Source organism: Achroia grisella, unplaced genomic scaffold (genome assembly GCF_030625045.1).
Source record: "Achroia grisella isolate CSIRO2021 unplaced genomic scaffold, CSIRO_AGI_Agris_v1 utg13031, whole genome shotgun sequence".
Taxonomy (NCBI): Eukaryota; Metazoa; Arthropoda; class Insecta; order Lepidoptera; family Pyralidae; genus Achroia; species Achroia grisella.
In genome coordinates this window covers 38,246-57,212 of record NW_026712616.1, presented here as the reverse complement: position 1 = coordinate 57,212, position 18,967 = coordinate 38,246, and the positions used below count along the sequence as shown (strand labels likewise).

At 40.8% G+C, this 18,967-nt stretch overlaps 1 protein-coding gene and 1 pseudogene across 1 annotated transcript; one reads left to right on the top strand and one right to left on the bottom strand.

The window, feature by feature from the left end:
• Positions 1-628: 628 nt before the first annotated feature.
• On the bottom strand, positions 629-11,048 carry LOC131855089 (uncharacterized; annotated as a pseudogene).
• A 765-nt stretch (positions 11,049-11,813) lies between these two features.
• Positions 11,814-18,109, top strand: LOC131855088 (pachytene checkpoint protein 2 homolog). The gene is made up of 2 exons (XM_059206303.1): positions 11,814-11,860; positions 16,873-18,109. The coding sequence occupies exons 1-2, from the start codon at positions 11,814-11,816 to the stop codon at positions 18,107-18,109; spliced, it is 1,284 nt and encodes a 427-aa protein (XP_059062286.1).
• The last annotated feature ends 858 nt before the right edge of the window (positions 18,110-18,967 follow it).

Here is an 18,967-nt window from a genome sequence, read left to right as displayed (position 1 = left end):
TACAGTACACTGTTACAACTATAAAACATATATTTATATTACAGCCACCTCTCGGTTAGATCATATATAACATTTGAACTAGCACTTTATTGAATACGATCGACGAATGCTCAGTGAGCAACTGTTGTAGCCACAAAACGTTATGAAGCATATATTAAATTATCTATGAATTAAGTATATACTACATTATCTACGGAGAATATATTAGTTTAGTAATATTACAATTAAACAAATCACTATTACATGTACACTGAATCAAGAATGTTCTCTATTACTACACGTACCACATCGTGACAACTATGTCGAGTACAAAAATAAAAACTTGAAGTCCCCGCCAGTATTATTACAATCTATACAATACAATATATAATAAAACTCACACACACACACACACACACCGAGCTCGCTAGCGATCGACGCATGTGTGTGCTCGTAAGTTAACTATATAATATAACATTTTTAAGCACATTGTACTCTATGTCGGGACTATTTCTAAATATTGTACAATTGGTATAACTTCTTATAATTAATATTATTATAAAACAATTTTTTTTTTGGTTAATTCGTGATAATAAATACATATTCAACAGCAAACGAAACACAACGCAGCGTAGAGCGGCCGGCGGCGCCCTCCGGCTCCACGGACATCGCACTTAAGACTTCTTCCTGCAACAAGTAACGAGACCAATGTGACAAACTTATTATAAATTTTAAGTAACCAGATAATTTTTATTGGGGTTAGAATGATCCACGCCAGCGACGAGTCGAAGTGACCAATTTAATATACAAGGATACTTCCGAGGGTGGGTTGAGAAGTAGGGGCTTCGCAAACATTTTGTTTTTCTGTTTTGTTTTTTTAGAACACAAGCTTTATTAAAAAAAAAAAAACTAAAAAAAAAAAAACTTATTAGTTTGTTCAGTGCTCAGTAGATGGCGTCGTGGACATGTTAAATTACGTAATCAAGTTAGCGTCGATTCTGTTCTACATTATGTATGACAACGCCATCTAGTGAGTAGTAGGCAACTTGTTAACTTTAATCTATACATATAAATAAAATTGAAGTGCCCGTTTGTAATATTGAAAAAAAAAAACTGTTTTATACTACATGCATATGAATATAAATACGGTACATACACCAAAATAACATTTATTACAATTTTTGTCTGATTGTCTGTCCGTTTGTTTCGGCTAATTTCTAAAATGGTTGGACCGGTCTCGCAGGTAGCCGATGTAATAGAGAACTTGGGTCACTTTTGCGGACATCATTAGATGTGATGTGACCTCATTAGATGTGGGTATAGGTAGGATAGGGAAGCGAGGCGGGCGGCACTCACTGGTCGTGGTTGTCGGCGTCGGAGTCGTCCAGCTCGGGCTTGGTGCGGCGCTTCTCGTAGACGAGGATGATGGCGCAGAGCACGAACACCTCGGCGCAGATGCCGAGGAAGGGCCAGAGCGCGGCGTACATGTCCTTGACGCGCAGCGTGGTGGAGGCTGCGTGCGCGGCGCCGGCGGGCGGCCTGCACTCGTAGCGCCCCGCGTCCTCGCGCCGCGCCTCGGCCAGCAGCAGCGCGCCGCCCGGCACGCCCGCCTCGCTGTCCTCGAGGCGCACGCGCGCGTCCTCGGCCACGGGCGCGGGCTCGGCGCCGGAGCCGTTGGCGTAGTGCCAGGAGACGCGCGGGTAGGGCTTGCCGACGACGCGGCACTGGATGCGGATCTTCTGGCCCTCGACCACGTTGGAGTCGGCCGGCAGCCGCACGACGGGCCGGCCGCGCACGTCCCAGCGCCGCGCGCCGCACGAGTAGTTCCCGTAGTCGTCCTCGTGCGCGTGCTCGATGCGGAACACGGCGCCGCCCTCCGCCAGCCGGTAGCGCGCCGACGGACTGTTCAGCTCCGCCACGGCGCTCACGTCCGTGCCGTTCTTAGTCCTGGAACGAACCGACCGCACCGCTCATATGTGCCATTCAGATTAAAAAAAAAAAAGACAAGCAATACATTTTTATTTTCTTAATCGACGGCCTCGATGTGCTCTATGAGATTTAGTGAGCCCCGCCCTCGAGGATCGATGACATCGAGAGAGGAATGGTATAATATACTTGACGTCACATATCAACATCTAACATATTTAGTACTATAGGTATCTTAAATTGGGGTACAATATTTCATACACGACTCCTTAGCGATGCCAGCGGGCGCGTAAGCTTGAAGAGACTATGGAGTACTATCACGACACTGATGCAATAGTTACAGAGCCTACCGCGCCGGACATGTCTACACATGCAACCAAAATACAGATGGCGCCACTGTACAATGATGAATACTTGAAATAACCAACTAACACAAGTCAACATACTAAAACATTATGACTTAGTACTATATTTAAAACGAACGACATATTTTCCATGAATCTCAAAGAAACAAGTTTATGTTTCCTTGTTCATTAATATAATATGTCACGTAATTATGTTTTACAATATTAGTTGGTAATATTATACTAGCGTGTTTGTACATTGATATAAATGTGCAAATACGCTTGTAACACTTAACACCAGTCATTAGGTAATTAAACAATACCAACGAGATATATAATCGAGGAAACGCTATCAATGAGAGAAAAACCGAGCGGCATGATGCGAGGCGGGTGTGGTACATTCCATGTGCACCATGTGCAGGGCTGGTCGATCCCACCGACAGAATTGTTAACTTTAAATTAAACGGAATTGATTTCTCATCGAAATGTTGACGATATTACAATTTCCATCACAAACGGTGCATATAAAATGTTACAGACATGTCAATTAATATACCAAGCTATGTATAATGCGTATCTGTAAAGCGAATCTTTGATAATGTCACATAGAGGAAAACGATGAATCATCAATATATTGGAGACTACTTGGATTTGATCCCGATGGCACTCGGCCGATAGCGGCGGCGCCTCGTGTCAACTGGTGTGTGTGCCGTACACGCGAACGTATCTGGTATCTGCTAATGATATACAAATAAATATAGTTCCACTGGAGACAAAGGCATTGATATCTAATGGGACTAGGACCCCATTGCCGGCAATGTACCACACGTCAGCTCGACCTCCAGTCGAAGAGTGATTTCACAACGATGGGCTAACTGACCTGATGATGATATGATGAGAATGAGAATGAGCTCATCATATCATCCCACACTAGTGCCCGTCAATCTATACAGTTTTTTTTTTTCAATTAGACATATCGTCACTTATTCCTAAGCTAAACAGAGCTTGTGTTACGAGTACTAGACAACTGATACAAAAACATAGATAATTTTTTTTTTGTAAATGCATAGACAACACAACAAACAACAACAACACCAGGTACGACCCGCGATCTTCGGAAGTAAATGGGCGTGCTAAACCGCTATACCACCGAGGCCATCGTAATCGCAGGCGAGTGCACCATTCTAGTGTCGTCCATTAAAACAGTGTAGAACAAATAGGTCGCCTACCACTTGTATTCGGCTGGTGGTGCGCCGGTCGCGGAGCAGTTGAGTTGCAGGAGTCCCTTCACGTCGTACTCGAGCACCTCGTCGTCGGCGGCGGGCGGCGGGGCGGCGGGCGGCGGGGCGGCGTCGTCCGCGGCGGCGGCCTCGCCTGCACACACACCACCCGCACATGTACAGCCGGCCAGGGACCGGGCCACTGCCTACATAACGTGCCGTCGGCCCTGGCGGACTGTCTCATACACGCCTACCACAATATATGTAACACACATCAAAATATACGCCCATAAATACATACATAATAAATATGCAAATACTCATTACACTATTTGCTTTTACAATAGACTGGTGGTCACTATATTCCCCAAATTTGAAATAAAAAAAAAAAATCCATATTGTAAACATGTACAACATTTATTCAGTTCTCATCTCGAAATCGTTCCGAACTGACTGTAGATTTGACATATCCTAATAATCTGTAATAGACCTACATGAATAAAGATATTTTTAATTTGAATTTGCAATATCAATAACATATGTCTAACAATTTCTATTTTATTAATATATAATAACATGATCCAAAGCGTTTAAGGTTTGATCGGTTCAGGTAAAGGACGGTTACATCTTCAGCCGCTGTAAATGAACACTTAGTTGCACAAGCAGCGTCAGCGCGGCGACGGCGGCGGCAGCGGCGGCGGGTGGCGGTGATGATCATCAGATCCTTGTACATGTGGACGTCATACATGCACGATGCTGTTTATTTATTTATTTATTTATTAGAGTTGTATTGTGTTGTTACAGTGTCACAGTTTAGACACAGCTGGCTACACTTCGATAACGCTCCACTGTATCATGTGCGACAGCCACATCACCGCGCTGGATACCAAGTGGAGTGTCGGCAGTATGCGACACAAGGCCCATACATGTGTAATGTACTATGCGCGCGGACTCTGATAAATGTTGGAAACATAATTGGCATACCGTAATTGTCCGACACCGGGACACTAAACATGTCACACGAAGGTGCCAAAATCGAAACAGAGGCGACATTTCACAGGACTACTTTAATTACAAATAATTAAGTATATTAAAATGTTTTTATTGTGGTTTTTAGGTATTTGTTATTATCGGTATACCCTATTCGCGTTGGAACTGTATAGTATAATGATATACTTTTTTTATTAAGTTTCAAATAACAAAACGGATTATAGCCATAAGGCTGTTGGCAGATAGGAAGAGAGAAACTAAATGAAAAGAGAAAATCTTATGAAATCCAGTGGACAAGTGTCCTCTCTCTCTCAATCTCTTCTCTTCTCACAATCTCTTAATCATAACAATTATGTACAGCATTTATTTGAATACGAGCTGCGTTTCTTGTCAGTTCGTCTCATCTCGACATCATTCCGAGCTGACGGTAGATCACAAGAGTCTGTAATAAACCTACATGAATAAAGTTATTTTGAATTTGAATTGAAATTTGAGTCGTGCCCGTCGGGGCACACCGTCGCTGTGTGTGTGTGTGTGTGTTCGCGCAGCTCCACTCAACTCACACGTATTTGTTTATTGTGGAGTGTTGTTACCTTGTAGGGCTCACTGCTGAGCTCTGTCGTGCAAACTTTGGAAGCAACACCTAATACGGATGCGTCCGAGCGATCCCGCATACAATATCAAACGGAGATCGAAATTACGACTGCCTGCGCCGAGGTTGGAACCTCCAGCGGTACCCTCAAACTAAAGTCGCATCTGTCGGACCGGTGGTAGTCCTCAGCCGCTCCATAATTCCTTCCGCGGGAGTGTCGCCTGCACTCGGCCCCTATGGTTCGGTAAAAATCTAAAGGCCGGCCGCACAACAACATTAGAATAGTTCGAGAAAAAACCTGATATCAAAAACATCGGGTCATATAACATAGTAACATTCAAGTGGTGTCGAGTGCGTCATTACATCACTCGGCGGTGATAAATGACGCAATAGATAGCGTGCAGTGAAAATAAAAAAACAATAAACTGTCAGTAGGCATTAAACTGTAAGGTGGATTTATATATGTGTGATGTGTCGTGACGGGTCATCAGGCCCCGTTCCCACTCCCCTCCGCTCTACTCAACCGGCATCGTTTCTGATGATGATGAGACACACCAGAAGTCATCACAACACATTGCGCTTTACTAGTATGGAAGTTACCATACTAAATGTAAATGTACTTAACCGATACCGTTGTGTCGCGTGATGTCACGAGTTCACGACACATCAGACAAATATAAATCCACTTTAACTGTTATACTTAGTCTCTAGCACTCAGGCTTAGGTTTAGGTACTGACCTACGCACACAACAATGTCCTAAGAGAGAATATATATACATACGGCATGTGGGTGAGGGTGCCACAGTGTGAGATAATTATGTCGCTAACTTGTTCATTGCAAATTGGAACACAGTGATAATAGTTATAGGAATGACCTTATCAGATTGTGATTATAATATAACGTTATCACTCACTGCTGATATACTCAATAACAAATGAAGCAATATTGGAATATATCTATATCTGCATTGGTATACCAAAGTGGAAAGAAAAAGGTGAATCTAAACATGGATGCGAGCCACGCGGTCCACTGCGAGCCATGGGGATGGGGACCACATTACAAGTATCTATATCAATATAATTTTGTAACTTTTTACATTAAATCTATCATCATACGAACGAAATACTAGTGTGTTCCATCTCAGGGTTTCTTAGTATATGATACGATTATTCAGGACAAACCCTACTGTTTATAAAATACCTACAAAATGGTAATAATAATAATATACATACTTATATATAAAACATAGTTACAATACATATAATCTAACAGCTGGACGGCCATATAGGTGGCCCAGTGTGTCCAGTATACATATACAACCCATGCTAAATACGATAATGGTACTAACTAATTGACGTCTTCAAAACAACAAAATAATCTCAAGCAAATCTACCCACTAAATACAATAATATACAAAATATTGACTGGCTCAGTAACTACCGCAACATGACGTCACAAGTCGCAACGACCTCTACGCGATGAGATAACGCCACTCACTGTACATGTACAATTATATATACATATCACAAACTAACAACACAGTTCAACTTTCCTCTCTATGGTCGTACGTTTATTATTTCGTTCGCCGCTTGCTACTCATCTACGGGAAACTACACAAATTTACCACTCTTTATTTGTTCTAACTACTCTACTGTGGACTCTTGATACTGCGACTCTTTGCTAGCAATGTACCATGTCAACCTGGACCTCCACGCGGTTCCCACTGGAAACCATCGTGATACATTCCTGGTGAATTTGTCACGATAGGCTAACTGTCCTGCCCTCGTGTTCATTGTATCCTCCATTGGTAACGCCCCGCCAACGTAAACCGTTGGAGCGGGCGGGTGCGCCATTTCATTATCATCCACAAAATAAACTAATAACATTATGAGCATCTACTGTAAGTTTCTTTACTTTAAATAACTAAATCTAAGCTCTACGTTCTACCACTGCTCTACTGCAAGCTACGGCACTTTTATGATATCATTGGTGTGACGTCACGCACTACAAATAGAAGTGAGTATGCGTCACCACCGACTCCTCGAACACTTCGATACCTTCGTGCTTTAATATTATAATACGATATATAAAAAACTTAAATTAGCGCCAACAGGTACATATAGTATACCAGCAGCAGCATGTGCGAGGTAACTACCCAGTTAATAGCGCGTTACACAGACATAAATATGGAGCGTAGCATAGTTATTTGAGCCATTAATAGCGGTTGTAACAATTAGCTATGCTATTATGTACAATCATTTAAAACAAACTGTATTGACGAGAGCTCTCGGTCGCTCTCTCTACTGTACTTATGTTACATTAGAGTAAGACCGCAGCCTACCAGACGTCACTTATTTTATAATGAACGATATGTGAGGACTCAAAAGTTCAAGTGTACGGTTTACGTACATTGCACTGGTGCGCCGTCAGCATTACTTTCATATCGCATCAATAACTTATTACCAAAACTAGTGGACGTTCGGCTACCAAACTCACTCCTTTCTTATTAATTTCCAAAATACCAATAAATTTTACATTTTACTATGTAAACATTATTTGTATAAATTTAATGTCCTGTGTAATAAAACCGTACATCAAATTGGTCCTTCGAGCCGGATCCGAACCACCTATCCGCTATGATCGTATCCCGCTACGCGTTTTAGTTTTTTAATTTAATATAATTAATAAAAATAGTAATTCATACAAATTTCATTAATAACAAACTAAACGACGTTTGGTAGGTCTGCGATCTAAGTCGACACGTATTTTACGGAAATATTGAAAAGTTAGACATATAAAAACTCCTTTTCCACAATAATAGAGCCAGGTGCGGACAGAAAACTACTGATTAGCTCATATTTACGATCAAGATTAGTATAAAAACAGCGGTTAGGTGTCATATCGCATCGGCCGACGGCGACGCGGCCGCCAGCGGTGAGGACGACGTCGCCACGGTACCGGCGGGGAAGACGAGCGGCGAGCGCTTCGGCGATGGCCGACGACGACGATACCAAATACGACATTGCACTACAACAATACTGACGATAAAACAAAACGCCGCTGCCCCGGTCGATTAAACCGTACAAAGCCAGTCGCATACTACTCAGATCACAACAAGCGGACGGATCGCAAGCGGCAGAAGCGGCTCGCCTACGCCGGCGGGTGCGGGCGCGCCGTCTCTCCGCACTCATAGTGTCCGAACGACCGTCTCGACCGTCGGCCGATGCGATAGAGGCTCGCGGGCGCAGAGAGGGGCGCGAGAGGTCGAGGAGAGCGCGGCGGTGCGACGACGTACGGAGCGGCATGCGAGCGTGCGGGCGGCCGGTACCGGTACCGGCGACGGCGACGGCGACGCGCACGCGCTGCGCGCCGGCGCGGCGGCTGCAGGTGTAGAGGCCGGCGTGCGCGGGCCGCGCGGGCGACGCGCAGCCGCGCCAGCAGGCCGCCGGCGGCGGGCCGCTCGCCCGCGGGCCGCAGGTCGCGCGGCACGGCGCCGCCGTCGCGCCGCCACTCGACGCGCTGCTCCACGCGCAGCGCGCACTCCACCGTCAGCGGCTCGCCGGCCGCCACCGACACCAGCCTCTCTTCCGCGGCGTCTGCGCAGGGTCACTCAACAACAACCGCCGTGCCTCGTCTCGCCTGCCGCCGGCCGAGCCGGGGCCGCGCGAGCGAATCTCGCCGCGTACGCGTCGTTCGCTACTATTATGAGAATGAGGCCACGAATAAATGTTAACAATCCATTTCAAAACTTGACTTTTTACTTTTTCAGTGTAGAGACGCAATGAGACCTAGAAGACGCAATTTTATCGAAAGAAAAGACACCGCCGCCCAGGTATCCAGATAAATACGATAAATTCAATCGACCTAGGACTATATGGGAACAGCACATAGTACATTCAACAAACATTTAAACACGATTTTAATAAACTCTGTGGACCCTGTGAATTAAGTGGTACTGGAGAGTAATAATTAATATGCAAATTCATTTAACAACAAACACAGATATTGATTGTATACGTTGGGAAGAAAGAGTTATGTTGACCCCACATTGCCCTAATTTCATAATTGAAGACTCCCCACTATTGCCCTAATTTCATGACTGAAGACTCGCCACTATTGAAATCAGTGCAACCGGCTGCCGCTCGTGTCTACGCTCCAGTTTAAAATCGTCAATATTGAGAACTCGGAGATGAGATACGTCAAATGAAGTAAACCAAACTATAAAAATCGAGTTTACCACTTATACATTGACATTTCTGCGGACTGCATCGCCCTTCTAAACGGCCCAGAAAACAGATTACGAACCAAAAACAGGGGTAATAGAGGACTATACAAAGATATAATTTAACTAAATAAATAACAGCTGCAAATTGATAACAATTTTTAAGCGTCAGAACGTAACTAAACTTGGTAGATACCAATGTATAGTTACTGAATTATCACTAATTGCTAAGATAATAATTTATCATGAGAGACAATTGTTTAATGATAATCTATTTTATATTCTCCATATACGTGTGTAACATCGCATTACATAACAACACAAGATTGTATTTCAGTCCGAGTATAATTACATTTCTAAATACATATACATTCCCCTCCAGTGAGACACAATGAACCTGCCAACAACTATTTACCAGTCCGGTTTATTTGCATTCCTCTTCCTAATTCTTAACAATGGTTTTGCAAAAGTCATCCTAACATTGTGTATTATATATGTGAAGGAAAGAAACGAAAATTAATTTAAATTATACTGTGGTTCAGTTGGTACCAAGTGCTAGGATTTATTATCATCATTCTAAATGTTATATTTTATATTAAGGAAACGTGTGGTAGTACTTACTATACGCATTGCAGATAAACAAAACGCAAGATAAAATAATGTAGATACTTATCAGCACATTTTGTATGTTAAGATAAGTATGCGGAAAATATTTATGTATTAACTGGCTTCATTGATTATTAAGCAGGCCAAAGGACATACCTACTATATAGCTCCCAGACATGTACAGTCAAACATGTTCAGGAAGGCAGTCCTATTGCTAAACATTGACATTGTAGCAATAATTTGAAAATGTAATAAGCAGACTCAAGGTTAGACATTATTTACCAATAATAATTTCTAACACTATGTCAATAGTGTACCTTCGCTATTGGGAATTCCTGTTTCCAAAAATAATAAAAATTCTTGTATGTCATGTTTTATCCATAACAATATTAATGCACTACACTGTCCGTGCTTGGTGTGAGTGAGGGTTTGTTAAATTAGTACACATGATATTTCAATATTTAGGTATAAATTTCTGTGGATGATGAATGCTGTTATCATAGAATAGGGCTGGAGGGCAGGGGGAGGGGTGGTTACACCATTTCCACTACCAGACGGTTCCTTACTATATACTTCCTAATATTTATAATGTAATACAACACACTATTCAGAGGCAAAATGTTTACACAAACATAGCGGCCCTGTCTGTGAGTGAGGGACCATTGAAAAGACTCATATCTTGTTATAAGCCGTTACACATAGGAATAAATCAGATTACTTGGCAGACAACATGCAGACTGATGGCTTAACTCCACTAAGTTAAAATTACTAGTCTTTTATATAATGACAAAAGGAGACAGGCAAGATGAAATTGAATGTCAATTTCAGACATAAAGTGTTCATATTTTGAGACCACAACTGATCTATGAACCTTGACATGCTGCACTCACTCTGCTGCCACTATTCTCATGCGCAGATAACTTATCATAATTGAGTAACAATATAGAATCTTGCAGGACACCATTGTCAATGTCTATACTAAATAGCCATTCCTGATTCTGATCCATCTGCTAACAAATATCATGTCACTTTGATATCAAAAGAGCACCAGATTGTTTAACTAAGCATTGTGTGTTCAAATAGTTGCACACATTGAGTAGTAATATAGTAAATGTGATGCAGCCATAAACTTACTCTTACTGATGACTCCAACAAAGTGTAGCACCATTATGGCAAAACAAATATATATTCTTAATAATAATACCTTATTTAATACTTATTACTAATATACTTATAATATATACTTTGAAATGATGATCTCATTTTGAAGTATACAATATGAAGATGCTTAAACATATGCAGGCCTTCTCCAACTAAATATTTCATTTATCTAATGATTTTAATGTGTGCAAACAAATAGTACTTCTAACTGCAGCACGCCGTCATCTCCAGACCTGGCCGAACGAGTACGACACATACATTGTGGCTATAAATGTACAAACTTTTTAAAATAAATTGTTGATATAATTTTTATACCACGCTCGTTCATAGTAACGAGAGTTACCTTTACATGATTTACTTGAATCCTAGAAATACAAAAATAACTCAAATACCCAAGGTCTCAAAAATGGTAGACATTATTTTTATTGTTATTGATTAAAATTGTGATGTAGTATATCGCTTCTCTATTGTTATATAAGAATATCAAGAGAAATAACAGGGTCAATAGTTAATATATCTAATTCTGTTAAGAGTTCGAACTTATCTTTTTCACTTACTTTGTGCGTTTGACGGAGCTCCATTGGTTAAAAATAGAAGTGCCAGAGGCAGACAAAACTCTAAACGCATGATGTTTCTTTTCACACAACACTTATAACTACAAGAACGTAATATAATGTTCGCAAAAACCAATTAGGCAATGAAATTTATTTAGTTAAAATAAAACACGTAGGACTATAAGAGCTAATTCACTAATGGCACTAATTATATTAACATGGCGGACAAAGATGACAAAGAAACAGAGACAAAAGAGTTTTCAAGGTGAAATCGGGTTAAGTCAGTAAGACTGTCAGTCAGTGGATTAAGCTGACTGAAGATATCTCAATATCAGAAAATATTGTCTAAATTATTATATATCTTTATTCATTACTTAAAAACGAAGTAGTTGCAATATTACAGTATGTTAGTAATAATATATGATCAAACGAACTTCTGGAGTGAAGTTCGATCAATATTATATGAGTCTTCATTCTTCAGATATACAATTATATTAACCAGGTAGTCCTTTTATCCTACATGGCAACTCGCACGATTTTTAGAGGTACAATCGATAAAGTTATCGATATACCCCTTTTATTTTTATTTTTATTCTTTTGTATCCCTGCATATTTCTCGTTTTCTGTTCATATTTTAGAGACTCAAATATAAAACTTTTCTGGGATTTGGGATGGGGGGGTTTATATATGAAGAATGAAGACTCATATAATATTGATCGAACTTTACTCCAGAAGTTCGTTTGATCATATATTATATTTCGTTCTTCATTCTTCAGATATACCATTATATTAACCAGGTATATGTTCAGAGATGAATCATCGAAATAATTAGAAAAGTTTTATTTTTATATTAATAATAATAACAAAGGCGATTATCATATTTGAAAGAAAATAAATATAATTTGAGAGTTATCATTAAATTATTGTAATCACATCCTGATCTAATAAATTAAGTATATAAATTGACCTTATTAATCTTATGGTTGAAAAGCAACTGTTTTTGCAAAAAGACCCTCGTCTACAATAGGTCTATTGTAAAATCTGGCGAATGTTTGAGAGGAATTAGTCCATCCGGCTTCTTCCTTATTACATCCAGTGAGATGCCTGCGTATAAGTAGATGCATTCTTCTGTGCGCACTAAACAGTTATCGACTTAATGTTTGTTTAATCCATCTACTTATGGTTTGATTGTTTTCATGAGGCTTTTTGAAGTAAAAGATTTTCTATTGTGTTTGATCTTAAATCCGAGGTAATATCAGATAGTCCTCGCTGTTGCAGGACAAATGTTTGGATTCTCCAAGAATCAGAAACAAGATCTGTTCTCTGCAGATATTTACAAGTTTTGTAATTACTATTGAAATAGTTTACTCTTATTAATATTATCAACTTTGATCAGTGAAATTGTTTGTACCCTATGTGCTGTACAGAGAAAAAGGTTACTAATTTTTTTGACAGTTTCTCCAATGTAATATTTTTATTTCAAACCAGTTAGAGATATGGCTAAAAACTACTTGGGGGTTCCATGTATTGATATATTTTGGTAACGGGGGTTTTTGTTTGAATACCTTTTAATAAACGTTTTATTTGATCGTCTGAAATATTATTTAAAACAAAGACAGAGCGGAATGAATTTACCGATCCGTAGAAGCATATATTGTTCTGCTAAAAAGATTAACACGTCCTTGTTTGAAGGGTTAAGCGTTTCAATGTTTTTTGCTGCGCAGAATTGCCACCATATTTTATATGTGACGCTATATTGTTTTAGAGTATTTTCCGCAATCGAAGAAACCATAATGTCTAGTGCGACCGACGGTGTGTTTCTTTTGATAAAGGCGAGCCGCAGAGCTTCGCGATAAGGCTGCGATTAGAGGGTGCAGCTGTCTGAAACGTGATAGTAAAAGCTTCTTACTAGGTTTAAATGTAATGATTTCTGATGCTAATAGGTCTTGTAGAAGTGGAAACCAGGCTTGTCCTGGCCAGTAGGGAAAACCAGAATGTGCCGAATCTCTAATGATTTTTCTCAAACATTTGGAGTTAAGAGAAAAAGGTGGAAAAGCATAGAAGAAGATGAGTCTCAGTTTAGTGAAGGCATCTACCATAAAAGCCTCAAAGATATATACTTTTGACATTTAGTGTTGGTGCAGAGACGAAGAGGTCTATTTCGGGTTTCCAATAGTTATTACTATTTTTTGGAATCGATAACGGCGTGTCTAAATTTAGACCATTCTTCATCTGCAATATTCGCGTATTAATATACGACTGCAAACGTTACGTTCCTCGCACCAACACCAAATTGATTTAGCCGGATCGTTTAAATGTGGAATTGTATGCCGCCCATTCTATTAATATAACTGATAGCTGTTGTATTATCTACGCGTAACAGTATAGAACAGTGGGACATATCGCGAGCAAAGCACTTCAAGCTCATAAATATAGCTAAGAGTTCTAAATAATTAATGTGAAACAAATATTCCTCATCTGTCCAAGAGCCGTTTACACGTGCACCATTACAGAATGCTCCCCCAGCCTGTTCTAGAAGCATCAGAGAAAATTTCCATTACGAAATTTTCGTCTGGTCTCAATGTGTTGGTGGATGAAATAATATTTTTTCTCCACCATTCTAATTCTGGTAACATTGATTCTGTTAATTTTATTTGTTTATCGTAACGAGAAGTTTTAACGCTAAATATTTTGGAGGACCGAGCGCAGGGCAAGCAGAGACTAGAACTGGAAAATTCGTGCGTGCTCGTGGACGAGGAATCTATCGATTAGATTGCTTATGTTATTTCGTTTTTCGGGCGCGATATAGCCTACTGTGTTAAATATAAAACCTAAAACGCAAGTTTGTTGCGGCCTCGAGGAGCTTTTCCGTAATTTATTACAAAACCTAAAACATTTAAGAATTTTAATGTTTTATTTATATTATCCGGCGCCGAGTGTTACCTATACATAAAATGTCATCAAGGTAAATAACTGATTTAAGCCTCGCGCAGATAGATAATTATTTCCGCATAATTTTGGTAAAAACTCGCGAAAGGCCATACGGCATGACTTTAAACTGAACGTTTGATCGAAGATAAAACCAAATATTTCTGATGACTTTTCTGTATAGATCAATAGGTACGCCAGATCTACTGTTGCGTTCGTGGACCGCGCGGATCTTCCATTTTAGCGGTTCTTTGGAATGAATTCGTTGAGTGGTTTTAGATTTAAGCGCGCGCGCCGCGTTAAGAAAATACTAGAAGAAAGTCATTTTTGTTCGCAAGATGCTATAGCCCCCAATTCTAGCAATTTATCGATCGCTACCCTCATATCTGAAAATTCTTTATTTGAATTTAGTATGCGCGGGGCAATTTTGCTGATTTTCCTATTAAACGGGATTGGGTATCCATTACGTATCCATTTTTAATACTACGATTTTTTGTAACTTTAAGCCAACAATTATAGAAATGCTGTATTCTGCCAGCGTGCTGGAGTTGGGGCACGTTGTCTCGTCTGGAGAGCGAGGAAACAGGAGCTCTGGGCGGTCATTACCTGCGGTCCTCCTCTGTGATGGCGGCGGCGCGCGCGGCGGGAGGCCGTACGACTAGATGATTGTTGGCGCGTTTGGGTTTTAACTATGGGACTGCTGTAGTCCTTGTTTTCTGCCTTTGAAGCTTTTATTTTTCAGGCGCGCGAAGAGCATTTCGTCTCGGTCAACGTCCGTATGACCTTGAGGAAGGACTTTTCCGCGACGTCACGAATTTCGCAGCTTGAGTTTCAACGCGCGCGACAACTGTCACTTATAAGTTTTATTGCCTGGAGTTTATCTTGATCATTGTCCAGCGACAGACGTTTAGGCCGAACTGCGACGCTTCTACTTTATCCCGTCCTCTGACGCGACGAGCTATCTCTGGATTTAGCTTTGGGGCTTTAAGGAGCGTGCAGTTACATTAAATATTGTTTATTTATATATCTTTGTTCAAACCTTTTTTGAGAATAGTTGCAAACATAGATTGTCGTGTATGTTTCAGTTTTTGGTGACGTCATCCGTTGCCGCCTAAGGCGATTAGTATTTAAATCTAGTTCCTATTATATAATCTCACTAGCATCTTGATTAGATGAAAATTATTAATTAGTGAATAAGCATATATACTGCTGTTGCTCGTTATCTAAAAAATAACTTCACTGTATATATGGAGTATGTAATATAGCGAATATAAGTTTTTATGTAATAGGCTATTACTATTTTTTTTTTTTTTTTTGTGAATATTATATTTTTGTTTAATCATATAAGTTTGTATCCATTTGTGTATCATCGCCCTCTAGGTGCATGATTACCACCATCGTGTTGATCCACGATCAACCTCCCGGGAAAGAAAAGGTAACTATTATTTCATATTAAATAATTTATGATTACTAATTATTTTTGATGACCCACGGTCAACCTCTGCCTTCGTAAAACGATTATTGAAATAATAATTTTTACTATGACCCGCATATATATGGATGTTATGCTATATCACTTCAATGTATGTAGTAGACTTGTACACTATAGTAATTTGAACAACCGAGATCGATTTTATTTCTCCGAAACTCTTCCGCTTTTGTTTTTCTCATGGTTGTAATGTGATCTTCTCTTGATAAATGGCATGATTATTTTTATTTTACCGAGATATTAAAAAAAAGAATGAACAGAAAACAAATTTACAAAAAGAATCATATCGATTTATCGATTGTCCTCTAAAAATCGGAGATTAAAAGCTCTGTAATAAATTAATCTGAAGAATGAAGAACGAAATATAATTAGAAGTAGTATTTAGCTATTTATGTTACCATCGTTAGTGGTAGTGAACATTCGCTCAGTAAATATCGCCTGTAAAGATAATCAAGTAGGTTTTATAATGTACACGAACCTTTAGGCTCATATCTAATGCGGAACGAATCAAGCTGCCAAAGTCTCAATTTGATATCGCTGAAATAAAAAAAGTGGCAGTGTTTATGCTACATTAGTTTATTATCTGTATGTCAACAGTTTAATTTGAAATACTTAATACTTTGTAGTAAAGTATTTCTTTAAATTTTTTTTAAACAACAAGATTTCTTTCTTCATAAAAAAATATATTTCTTCAATTTATCGACTTTGGAGTCAAACATTGTCATTGTTCTTGAATTCTATTATTACTTGAATGTAATCATTTCGCTAACTCCTAAATCATTGTCTGTTTCTAATATTTACAAGCTTTTAATTGCATTGAAATAGTTTAGAGGATTATCCACTTCATGCCGATGGTGCAGAAAAAGAAAGAGTAGTGCAAATAAAGATTATATCAAGGAAATGGTACATTCTTATCTTAGTAATTTTGCTTGTTTGAATCCTGGTACAACAATCGCTGAAAGCGATTTAAAAGACAATAATGAACTACAGGAGCATATACAATCGATTACATTGTGCGACATACATCACAAATCTGAAGTGCAAATGACAAACACCGAACTCGTATATCACATATACAAGTTGGATTCGTTCGGGGTAGAAACGGACACACTGACCGATAGCGGGTCCGGCGAAGAGCTCCCGGCAGCGGACGTGTGGACTCTACCGTCCGAGGAGTTCCACGGGCTGTGGGAGAGTCTCATTTACGATTCCAGCCTCAAAGAAGATACGTTACGGTTCGCAGAGACCGCTTTCGAGTTCGCGGATCGCGGCGTCAATTCGACCATAGTCGGTTGCAATCGCGTAATACTACTGCACGGCCCTCCCGGGACCGGGAAGACGAGCCTCTGCCGAGCTCTCGCCCAGAAATTGTCGATACGACTCGGCGACAAGTTCCCGAGAGCGCGGCTGCTGGAAATCAACGCGCACGGACTGTTCTCCAAGTGGTTCTCGGAGAGCGGCAAGATCGTGGCGCGGCTGTTCGACCGCGTGCGCGAGATAGTGGAGGACCGCAGGCTGCTGGCGTGCGTGCTCGTGGACGAGGTGGAGTCGCTGGCGCACGCGCGGCGCGCCGCCGTCGCCGGCCTCGAGCCGTCCGACTCGATCCGCGCCGTCAACGCGATCCTCGCGCAGCTCGACCGCCTGCGCCGGCACCCGAACGCGCTCGTGCTGACCACCTCCAACGTGACCGGCGCCATCGACGTCGCGTTCGTGGACCGCGCGGACGTGAAGCGGCTGGTGGGGCGGCCGAGCGCGCGCGCCGCGTACGAGATCCTGCGCGGCTGCTGCGAGGAGCTGATGGCGCGCGGCGCGGTGGCGCCCCGCGAGCGGCTGTTCGCGCTGCGCGTGCTGGAGGGGTCGCGGTTCGCGGAGAGCGAGGCGGCGGGCGGCAGCCTGCGGCTGTGGGCGGCGGCGCGCGCGGCGGCGGCGGCGCGGCTGTCGGCGCGGGCGCTGCGCCGGCTGCCGCTGCAGGCGCGCGCGCTGCACTGCGAGCCGCGGCCCGCGCCGCCGCTGCAGCGCTTCCTGCGCGCGCTGCAGGCGGCGCTCGCCCGCCACGTGGCCGACTGCGACGACCTGCTCCGCGACGAGCCCGTGTAGGACGCCTACTCCTCTACATACACGTTTATATATCTGTTATTAAAAGTTGCAAACATATATTATTGTGTTTCAGTTTCCGACGATGACGCCCCTAATAATAATTTTAAATTACCTATTATATAATCCATAAGGTAAATTATTAATTAACGAATACATATATTGTTTGCCAGTCACTTAATGTATATATGGATATAACGACTACAAGTTTGTGAACTATTTGGTGGTGATATTATTCTTTCAACCGTCAGTTATCCATATGTGTATCATATTGTTATTGCCACCTGTCATACAGTTATACATATTAAATAATTTATTACTCTTATTTTTTAATAAAACTAACAATGCAAATTTCATCACATTTTTTTTTTTTTTTTATATTTAAATACATTTTTCCACAGACATATTCGTCCGTGCCTTTTTTAATTTACTTTAATATTATTATATTTATTTAATTTCCATTTTTGTACAACTCCAGCCGAGATGTTACAATTTGCCTAACAGTGACACCGAGGCAGACCTTATCCGTCTAGCCCAGAACCACCGCTGGCCGGCCGGGTGAGTTGACAACATGCAGTGTCACCCATCTTTATTTGGAAGATTAGATTTATCAATATGCATATACAATTATATAAATCTTACACTACTACTAATTTCACAGTTTTCATTACATTGTGCAATGTAAGAATTCATAATGTAACAATACACATTATGAATTCTTACACTGCATATACAATTATATGAAATCTTATTCTAACACTATTTTCAAAGTTCACTATTTGTTATAGTCCAGCGTTTAATTATTGATTGTTTAATTTCACGTTCACTTTTTGTCGTAATTCGTCACATTTTTTTTTTTTT

Coding starts and splice junctions, on each gene's coding strand:
- LOC131855088 (XM_059206303.1), top strand. CDS start 11,814: ATGGCGGACAAAGATGACAAAGAAACAGAGACAAAAGAGTTTTCAAG. Junction 11,861..16,872: donor GAGACAAAAGAGTTTTCAAG/GTGAAATCGGGT, acceptor CCGATGGTGCAG/AAAAAGAAAGAGTAGTGCAA.